This window comes from Coregonus clupeaformis, chromosome 12, assembly GCF_020615455.1.
Source record: "Coregonus clupeaformis isolate EN_2021a chromosome 12, ASM2061545v1, whole genome shotgun sequence".
Taxonomy (NCBI): domain Eukaryota; kingdom Metazoa; phylum Chordata; class Actinopteri; order Salmoniformes; family Salmonidae; genus Coregonus; species Coregonus clupeaformis.
The window spans coordinates 3,819,480-3,831,039 of record NC_059203.1 but is presented as its reverse complement, the minus strand read 5'-3'; the positions used below and the strand labels follow the sequence as shown (position 1 = coordinate 3,831,039).

At 44.4% G+C, this 11,560-nt stretch overlaps 1 protein-coding gene across 1 annotated transcript in view; it reads right to left on the bottom strand.

Annotated features, from left to right (window-relative positions):
* The window catches only part of LOC121577920 (dedicator of cytokinesis protein 3), a 255,676-nt gene that overhangs the window by 184,073 nt on the left and 60,043 nt on the right, over window positions 1-11,560 (bottom strand). The window contains exon 5 of the mRNA XM_045224098.1: window positions 8,788-8,884. Within this exon, the coding sequence (XP_045080033.1) occupies window positions 8,788-8,884 (97 nt within the window). The remainder of the gene's footprint in view (window positions 1-8,787; window positions 8,885-11,560) is intronic.

Here is an 11,560-nt window from a genome sequence, read left to right as displayed (position 1 = left end):
TTAGGTAAAACATCACTGGAGAGATGGCTACTGTACACCATCATGTATGGGTTAGGTAAAACATCACTGGAGAGATGGCTACTGTACACCATCATGTATGGGTTAGGTAAAACATCACTGGAGAGATGGCTACTGTACACCATCCTATATGTGTTAGGTAAAACATCACTGGAGAGATGGCTACTGTACACCATCATGTATGGGTTAGGTAAAACATCACTGGAGAGATGGCTACTGTACACCATCCTGTATGGGTTAGGTAAAACATCACTGGAGAGATGGCTACTGTACACCATCATATATGGGTTAGGTAAAACATCACTGGAGAGATGGCTACTGTACACCATCCTGTATGGGTTAGGTAAAACATCACTGGAGAGATGGCTACTGTACCCCATCATGTATGGGTTATAGTGTATAATAAACTCTCCTAACAGAAAGTTACTTAAAGGCTGTGATGATGTCTCTCTCTCTCTCTCTCTCTCTCGCCCTCTCTCTCCCACTCTCTCTCTCTCTCTGCCTCTCTCTCTCTCTCTCTCTGCCTCTCTCTCTCTCTCTCTCTCTCTCTCTCTCTCTCTCTCTCTCTCTCTCTCTGCCTCTCTCTCTGCCTCTCTCTCTCTCTCTCTCTCTCTCTCTCTCTCTCTCTCTCTCTCTCAATTCAATTCAATTCAATTCAATTCAAAGGGCTTCATTGGTTGTGGGAAACATATGCTAACATTGCCAAAGCAAGTGAAATAAACAAGAAACAAAAGTGAAATAAACAATAAAAAGTGAACAGTAAATATTACACTCACAAAAGTTCCAAAGGAATAGAGACATTTCAAATGCCATATTATGTCTATATATAGTGTTATAACAATGTGCAAATAGGAAAATAAATCAACAAAAAATGGGTTGTATTTACAATGGTGTTTGTTCTTCACTGGTTGCCCTTTTCTTGTGGCAACAGGTCACAAATATTGCTGCTGTGATGGCACAATGTGGTATTTCACCCAATAAATGTGGGAGTTCATCAAAATTGGATTTGTTTTCAAATTCTTTGTGGGTCTGTGTATTCTGAGGGAAATATGTGTCTCTAATATGGTCATACATTTGGCAGGAGGTTAGAAAGTGTAGCTCAGTTTCCACCTCATTTTGTGGGCAGTGTGCACATAGCCTGTCTTCTCTTGAGAGCCAGCTCTGCCTACGGCGGCCTTTCTCAATAGCAAGGCTATGCTCACTGAGTCTGTACATAGTCAAAGCTTTCCTTAATTTTTAGTCAGTCACAGTGGTCAGGTATTCTGCCAATGTGTACTCTCTGTATAGGGCCAAATAGCATTCTAGTTTGCTCAGTTTGTTTGTCCATTCTTTCCAATGTGTCAAGTAATTACAGTGCCTTCGAAAAGTGTTCAGACTCCTTGACTTTTTCCACATTTTGTTACATTACAGCCTTATTCTAAAATGGATTAAATAAATAAAAATCCTCAGCAATCTACACACAATACCTCATAATGACAAAGTGAAAACAGTGTTTTAGAAATTTTTGCAAATGTATTAAAAAAAAAGTGAAATACCTCATTTACATAAGTATTCAGGCCCTTTGCTATGAGACTTGGAATTTAGCTCAGGTGCATCCTGTTTCCATTTATCATCCTTGAGATGTTTCTACAACTTGCTTGGAGTCCACCTTTGGTAAATTCAATTGATTGGACATGATTTGGAAAAGCACACACCTGTCTATGTAAGGTCCCACAGTTGAGAGTGCATGTCAGAGCAAGAACCAAGCTATGAGGTTGAATGAATTGTCTGTAGAGCTCCGAGACAGGATTGTGTCGAGGCAGAGATCTGGGGAAGGGTACCAAAAAAATTCTGCCGCATTGAAGGTCCCCAAGAACACAGTGGCCTCCATCATTCTTAAATGGAAGAACTTTGGAACCACCAACACTCTTCCTAGAGCTGTCTGCCCTGCCAAACTAAGCAATCGGGGAAGAAGGGCCTTGGTCAGGGAGTTGACCCGATGGTCACTCTGACAGAGCTGTAGAGTTCCTCTGTGGAGATGGGAGCACCTTCCAGAAGGACAACCATCTCTGCAGCACTCCACCAATCAGGCCTTTATGGTAGAGTGGCCAGACGGAAGACACTCCTCAGTAGAAGGCACATGACAGCCCGCTTGGAGTTTGCCAAAAGGCACCTAAAGACTCTCAGACCATGAGAAACAAGATTCTCTGGTATGATGAAACCAAGATTGAACTCTTTGGCCTGAATGCCAAGCGTCACGTCTGGAGGAAACCTGGTACCATCCCTACGGTGAAGCATGGTAGTGGAGGCATCATGATGTGGGGATGTTTTTCAGCAGCAGGGACTGGGAGACTAGTCAGGATCGAGGCAAAGATGAACGGAGCAAAGTACAGAGAGATCCTTGATGAAAACCTGCTCCAGAGCACTCAGGACCTTAGACTGGGGTGAACGTTCACCTTCCAATTGGACAACGACCCTTAGCACACAGCCAAGACAACACAGGAGTGGCTTTCGGACAAGTCTCTGAATGTCCTTGAGTGGCCCAGCCAGAGCCCGGACTTCAACCCGATTTAACATATCTGGAGAGACCTGAAAATAGCTGTGCACCAACACTCCCCATCCAACCTGACAGAGCTTGAGAGGATCTGCAGAGAAGAATGGGAGAAACCCCCCAAATACAGGTGTGCCATGTTTGTAGTGTCAGACCCAAGAAGACTTGAGGCTGTAATTGCTGCCGAAGGTGCTTCAACAAAGTACTGATTAAAGGGTCTGAAAACGTATGTAAATGTGATATTTCTGTTTTTTATTTTTAACAAATTAGCAAAGATTTCTAAAAACCTGCTTTTGCTTTGTCATTATGGGGTTATCGTGCGTAGATTGATGAGGGAAAAAAAATATTTAATTAATTTTAGAATAATGCTGTAACCTAACAAAATCTGGAAAAAAGTCAAGGGGTCTGAATACTTTCCGAAGGCACTGTATCTTTTTGTTTCTCATGATTTGGTTGGGTCTAATTGTGTTGTTGTCCTGGGGCTCTGTGGGGTCTGTTTGTGTTTGTGAACAGAGTCCCAGGACCAGCTGACTTAGGGGACTCTTCTCCAAGTTCATCTCTTTGTAGGTGATGGCTTAGTTATGGAAGGTTTGGGAATCGCTTCCTTTTAGATGGTTGTATAATTTAACGGCTCTTTTCTGGATTTTGATCATTAGCGGGAATCGGCCTAATTCTGCTCTGCACGCATTATTTGGTGTTTTACGTTGTACACAGAGGATATTTTTGCAGAATTCTGCATGCAGAGTCTCAATTTGGTATTTGTCCCATTTTGAGAATTATTGGTTGGTGAGCAGACCCCAGACCTCACAACCATAAAGCGCAATGGGTTCTATAACTGATTCAAGTCTCTCTCTCTCTCTCTCTCTCTCTCTCTCTCTCTCTCTCTCTCTCTCTCTCTCTCTCTCTCTCTCTCTCTCTCTCTCTCTCTCTCTCTCTCTCTCTCTCTCTCTCTCTCTCTCTCTCTCTCTCTCTCTCTCTCTCTCTCTCTCTCTCTCTCTCTCTCTCTCTCTCTCTCTCTCACACACACACACACATAAAATGCCTAACAATCCTGTGATGAAGCAGGTTGTCATAGTGTACAATAACCTTTCCTAACATAATAGAACGTAATTGGGGTTCCAGTTCAAACAAAGAGCACAGAATATTATTGTCCTACACATCCCCATTACTGTCATAATTTCCCTATACTCCAATCATCCTGGAGTCTAACCATATAACCATGAGAAAATAACCTCTCTTACCCACTATACTCCAATCATCCAGGAGTCTCACCATATAACCATGAGAAAAGGAGTCTTTGGTGGGTACTTTATACACAGTAGTTACATAACAAAGATATAGTTCTTATTTTACACACATTTTACATACACGGTACTTCATACACAGTAGTTACATAACAAAGATATAGTTCTTATTTTACACACATTTTACATACACGGTACTTCATACACAGTAGTTACATCACAAAGATATAGTTCTTATTTTATATCTTACATTTTGGATAAATAATACTCAGACACAGGGCATATGCGACAAAATATTTTGCTGTGCGACCAGGGTGCGACTAGGAAAAAAATCCTGCAGATAATAATTGTTGTAATGATTTTCTATATCGTTGTTTCCTAGAGAAAAAAGTAAGTGCAGGTTCATTAGCGTCATGGTTGTACCATTAATACAGTGAAAACGGCTTGCTTCTAGCCCGAACAGGTCAAATGATCTGACCCATATACAGTAGAGTACCACAGTATGAGTCATAATACCCATAAAACCTAGCGGTCAAACAGGGAAATGGTTCCAATCGTTTTTTTCCATCATTTATTTTACCCTTAGGGGATTTTAGAAACACTTAAAATAAGGGCTGTGTTTCGTGTAGGCTTACCCTGGCGTGACGTTTTGATAACCGTGTAAATCTGTCTAGGACAAGGTGACTTTTATCAATATATGCAAAGTTGCTGGATATTGGCGGGAACTGGAACACGCTGTCGTACGCGTCATTCCACAGCATCCCAAACATGGTCAATGGGTAACATGTCTGGTGAGTATTCAGGTCATGGAAGAACTGGGAAATGTTCATCTTCCAGGAATTGTGGTACAGATCCTTGCAACACGGGGCCGTGCATTATCATGCTGAAATCATGAGGTGATGGCAGCAGATGAATGGCACGACAATGGGCCTCAGGATCTCATCAAGGTATCTCTGTGCATTCAAATTGCTATCAATAAAATGCAATTGTGTTCATTGTCCGTAGCTTATGCCTGCCCATACCCCAACACCAACGCTACCATGGGGGCTCTCTGTTCACAACGTTGACATCAGCAAACAACTCGCCCACACGACGCCATTCCCACTGTCTGCAGTAGTGAGGCCGTTGTAACCGGGATTCGTCCGTGAAGAGCATTTGCCCACTGAAGTCGGTTACGACGCCGAACTGCAGTCAGGTAAAGACCCTGGTGAGGACGACGAGCACGCAGATCTGCTTCCCTGAGACGGTTTACGACAATTTGTGCAGAATTTTCTTCGGTTGTGCAAACCCACAGTTTCATCAGCTGTTCGGGTGGCAGGTCTCAGACGATCCCGCAGGGGAAGAAGCCAGATGTGGAGGTCCCGGGCTGGCGTGGTTACACGTGGTCTGCAGTTGTGAGACTGGTTGGTTGGACGTACTGCCAAATTCTCTAAAACGACGTTGGAGGCGGATTATGGTAGTCAAACAGCTCTGGAGGACATTCCTGCAGTCAGCATGCCAAGTGCACGCTCCCTCAAAACTTGAGATATCTGTGGCATTGTGTGGTGTGACAAAACTGCACATTTTAAAGTGGCCTTTTATTGTTTCCAGCACACGGTGCACCTGTGTGATGATCATGCTGTTTAATTAGCTTCTTGATATGCCACACCTGTCAGGTGGATGGATTATCTTGGCAAAGGGGAAATGCTCACTAACAGGGATATAAAGAAATGTGTGCACAAATTTTGAGAGAAATTCGTTTTTTTGTGCGTATGGAAAATTGCTGGGATAGATCAGCTTTAATATTGCAGATAGATTGTAACTTCCATCAATGTAATTGTCTGCATCACTTCCAATCCCCCATATGGGACCAACACTTTACATATTGCGTTTATATTTGTATTCAGTATAAATAAACAGGGAGTAAAAGAGAGGGGGCTGAGCACGCACCCTTGTGGGGCCCCTGTGTTGAGGATCAACGTAGCTGCGGTGTTGTTGCCTACCTTCACCACCTGGGGTCGCCCCGTCAGGAAGTCCAGGACCCAGTTGGTGGTAGTTCAGACCCAGGGCCCCGATCTTAGTGATGAGCTTGGAGGGTACTATAGTGTTGAAGGCTGAGCTGTAGTCGATGAATAGCATTCTTAAATAGGTATGTATCTTGTCCAGGTGGGATAGGGCAGTGTGCAGTGCGATGGCGACTGTGTCATCCGTGGATCTGTTGGGGCGGTGTACAAATTGTAGTGGGTCTAGGGTGTCGGGTAAGGTGGAGGTGATATGGTCCTTAACTAGCCTCTCAAAGCACTTCATGATGACAGAAGTGAGTGCTACGGGGCGATAGTAGTTTAGTTCAGTTACCTTTGCTTTCTTGGGTACAGGAACAATGGTGGACATCTTGAAGCAAGTGGGGACAACAGAATGAGATAGGGAGAGATTTAATATGTCCGTAAACACTCCAGCCAGCTGGTCTGCACATGCTGTGAGGACATGGCTAGGGATGCCGACTGGGCTGGCAGCCTTGCGAGTGTTAACACGTTTAAACGTCTTACTCACGTTGGTCACGGAGAACGAGAGCCTGAACAGTCCCTGCGTCGGCGTCCTCAAAGCGGCAGGTGAAGGTTTTGTTTAGCTTTGCTGGTTTTCCCTTTTTACAATTTGTGATTGTCGTCTCGTGTTTGAGCCCTTGAATTGCGACCTGAAGGCATAGCTGGACTTTTTACTCGTCCATGTTCCTAGTCTCCCTTCCGTGGTTAAATGCGGTGGTTCGTTCTTTCAGTTTTGCGCGAATGCTGCCATCTATGGTTTGGATAAGTTCTAATCGTCACAGTGGGAACAGTGGGAGCACTTCCTGATGAACTCAGTCGCCGAGTATGTGGACACCTGCTCGTCGAACATCTCATTCCAAAATCATGGGCATTAATATGGAGTTGGTCCCCCCTTTGCTGCTATAACAGCCTCCACTCTTCTGGGAAGGCTTTCCACTAGATGTTGGAACATTGCTGCGGGGACTTGCTTCCATTCAGCCACAAGAGCATTAGTGAGGTTGGGCACTGATGTTGGGCGATTAGGCCTGGCTCACTGTCGGCATTCCAATTCATCCCAAAGGTGTTCGATGGGGTTGAGGTCAGGGCTCTGTGCAGGCTAGTCAAGTTCTTCCACACCGATCTCGCCAAAACATTTAATTATGGACCTCACTTTGTCATGCTGAAACAGGAAAGGGCCTTCCCCAAACTGTTGCCACAAAGTTGGAAGCACAGAATCGTCTAGAATATCATTGTATGCTGTTGGGTAAAAATGTCCCTTCACTTGAACTAAGGGGCCTAGCCCGAACCATAAAAACATCCCCAGACCATTATTCCTCCTCCACCAAACTTTACAGTTGGCACTATGCATTCGGGCAGGTAGCGTTCTCCTGGCATCCGCCAAACCCAGATTTGTCTGTCGGATTGACAGATGGTGAAGTGTGATTCAACACTCCAGAGAACGTGTTTCAACTGCTCCAGAGTCCAATGGTGGCGAGCTTTACACCACTCCAGCTGACACTTGGCATTGTGTATGGTGATCTTAGGCTTGTGTGCGGCTGTTCGGCCATGGAAACCCATTTCAAGAAGCTCCCGCCGAACAGTTCTTGTGCTGACGTTGCTTCCAGAGGCAGTTTGGAACTCGTTAGTGAGTGTTGCAACTGAGGACAGACAATTTTTACGCGCTACATGCTTCAGCACTCGCCAGTCCATTCTGTGAGTTTGTGTGGCCTACCACTTCGCGGCTGAGCCGTTGTTGCTCCTAGACATTTCCAATTCACAATAACAGCACTTACAGTTGACCCGAGCAGCTCTAGCAGGGCAGAAATATGACAAAATATGCTGAGTGTGCAAAGCTGTCATCAAGGCAAAGGGTGGCTACTTTGAAGAATCTCAAATATAAAATATATTTTGATTTGTTTAACACTTTTTTGGTTACTACATGATTCCATATGTGTTATTTCATCGTTTTGATGTCTTCACTATTATTCTACAATGTACAAAATAGTAAAAAATAAAGAAAAACCCTTGAATGAGTAGGTATGTCCAAACTTTTGACTGGTACTGTATAGTGTACATTCACACTTCTCTTTTCAATCCCTGGATTTCTGTGTTTATTTTGGATCTGCTTTTTATAGCTAGCATTTCGATGGCCATAACAAATAGATATGGAGACAGTGAACAGCCTTGTTTTTCTCCTCTTGACAGTTCAAACTTTCTGAGAATTAACCATTATTTACTATCTTACACCTGGGGTTGCTATACATAACTTTAACCCAGGAGAGTCACCTAATTAAAAAAGTCCAGGCATTTATATATAAATTCTAGTCATACTTTATCAAAAGCTTTTTCAAAATCTGCTATGAAGACCAGGCCTGGTTTCTTTGATGTTTCATAATGTTCAATTGTTTCAAGTGATTGTTGTATATTATCTCTAATGTATCATCCATGTAAAAAAGCCTGTCTGATCAGGATGAACAATATTTGGTCAAACCTTTTTAATTCTGAGTGCTATGCATTTCACCAGAATTTTTGCATCAAAACATTGAAGTGTAAGAGGACTCTGTTTTTTTTTTAAATAGACTGGATCTTTATACTTACCACCTGGGTCCTGTGTCAATAATAGTGAAATCAGACCTTCTTGCTGAGTACCTGATAGTCTACCATTTTATAGGAGTAGATAAAACATGCTAATTATGGATCTTTGAGTAGATAAAAAAAAGGTTTGATATTCCTCTACTGGTACGCCAACCAGGAATCATATAGCCGTGAAAATGGAAACACTCTACATACAGCACTTTAGAGTATGACATCACTTCTTAATCCTGAATCTCCATAGTGACACGCCACACGCACGTTGACACATTAAACTTTTGCACAGCAGCAGTGGCGCTCCCCGGCGACGCACCTCACGCTAATAAATATAATATAATAATATAATATTATTATTACTCTGTTATGAAATAGTGGGACATGGTCCGAGTTGTACTGTACTCACCACATAGAGCTGCTTCCATAGCAAGGCCCATTCCTGCAGAGTGGCGGTCACCTCCGTCACTATGGGGTCTTCTAGTGGCACCGCTGTCTCATACTGCCTGTACACAGAGGTGAGAAATATATTTGAAAAAGTTGATTGACAGTATGATTAACCGTAGAGTAGAGCTCTGCAATCTGACCCGCCCCGACATTATTCATCGGGTTAGGTCAGTTAGGGCCTGTTTTTTTCATCAATAACTAGGGTACAGGACTCAGGTATCACTAAATTGATCACTAACAATTTGAAGCTGAGCCATTTGCTCGTGCTCTGCTGCGCAGTGCAGTCTGGGAAATTCTGGGACAAGGAGAGCTCTCCTTCAAGGAGTGAATGCGAGTCAATTCAGTGCTAGCTCAAAAACCCAACATTAGCATGTATTTCGTCAACAAGAAATATAACATTACAAATATTTTCCGAGACGTGAGATAATTAACTTGCTATCTGTAATATTGTATAGCTTTGGAATCGGGACATTACGTACTTTCGAGGAAAATAGGCACTTTTCGCGACTCATCCCCTGACATTGAGAAGGGATTGCGTGACGATTAGCCTAATAAAGGCGTTCGCATGACAAAGTGAATGCGATTGCTGGGTGGGGCGTTATACCTTCCTCCATTCATTGCCCAATGGGATTCCTATCTCCTTATTTCTCTAATATCTCTGGCAGAGCAGGCCAAGCGGAGCCGTTGCTATGGATACTCAGACCGAGAGCCGCCATGAGCAGAGTTCATGCAGAGCGAGCTGCGCGCAGGGAGCGAGTGACAGACAGAGAGGAGCAGCTAATGGATTTACTAACGGAGGAAGTTATTTCTGATTTCGGGTTTCGGGCAGGGCCTTAAATTTGCCAGAAGCAATCAGGCCTGGGTAGGGTAGGGCCTGAACGTTGCCGGCATGGGTAGGGCTCAGAATTAAAATTCATGCCCGTGCAGGGCTCTCCCGCACAGCATCAAAATTGTGAACATTGTGTGTGTGTGTGAGAGAGTGTGTATGTAAGCCTTGAGATATTTGACATGCTGTAAAAGTTTTTCTATCTATCCCCAGCAAACTGTATATTACCAGATAAATGTCCCTCCTAAATCATTCAGTAGCCAGATGGTTTTAAAATCTGTTTAGCAAACTTTAAACCCAAATTGCAATTACACAGGTCTCACAGTCCTAATATCCTCTCTCAAAAACACTCTCACTTTCACTCTCTCCCCCTCTCCTCCCTCCCTTTACCTCTGTCCCTCTCTCTGCCTCCCCTATCCCCTATCCCCTCCCCATCCTCCTCTCTCCCCATCCTGCCTCCCTCCCTCCCTCCCTCCCTCCCTCCCCATCCTCCTCCCTCCCTCCCATCCCCCTCCCTCCCTCCCTCCCTCTCCATCCCCCTCCCTCCCTCCCCATCCTCCTCCCTCCCTCCCTCCCCATCTTCCTCCCTCCCTCCCTCCCTCCCCCATCCCCCCTCCCTCCCTCCTCATCCTCCTCCCTCCCTCCCTCCCCATCTCCCTCCCTCCCTCCCCATCTTCCTCCCTCCCTCCCTCCCCATCTTCCTCCCTCCCTCCCTCCCTCCCTCCCCATCCTCCTCCCTCCCTCCCCATCTTCCCTCCCTATAGCCCACCCTCTCTCATCCCCTTATTGATTCATATATCACGGTCCTCCACCCCAGGCCCCCTGATTTCACAGACATTAGTTCCACTTGTTATATCTCTGTCTCCCTGTTACGATCTGATGTTCCACTACATCTCTAACACACACACATGTACGGAAACACGCACACAAACACACAGTCACAAACACAAACACACAGTCACAAACACAAACACACAGTCACAAACACAAACACTCACTCACAAACACAAACAGTCACTCAAACACAAACACACAGTCACAAACACAAACATTCACTCACAAACACAAACTCTCACTCACAAACACACAGTCACAAACACAAACACACAGTCACAAACACAAACACTCACTCACAAACATAAACACTCACTCACAAACACAAACACTCACTCACGAACACAGATGCACACTCACAAACACAGATACACACGCAAGTACGGATGTAGACACACACACACACACACACACACACACACACAAACGCAAAGGCTCACATCTCCAACAGACACATCTTCAACAGACACATCTCCAACAGACACATCTCCAACAGACACATCTCTAACAGACACATCTCCAACAGACACATCTTCAACAGACACATCTCCAACAGACACATCTCTAACAGACACATCTCTAACAGACACATCTCTAACAGACACATCTCCAACAGACACATCTCCAACAGACACATCTCTAACAGACACATCTCTAACAGACACATCTCCAACAGACACATCTCCAACAGACACATCTCTAACAGACACATCTCTAACAGACACATCTCTAACAGACACATCTCCAACAGACACATCTCTAACAGACACATCTCTAACAGACACATCTCCAACAGACACATCTCTAACAGACACATCTCCAACAGACACATCTCTAACAGACACATCTCTAACAGACACATCTCCAACAGACACATCTCTAACAGACACATCTCCAACAGACACATCTCCAACAGACACATCTCTAACAGACACATCTCTAACAGACACATCTCCAACAGACACATCTCTAACAGACACATCTCCAACAGACACATCTCTAACAGACACATCTCCAACAGACACATCTCCAACAGACACATCTCTAACAGACACATCTCCAACAGACACATCTC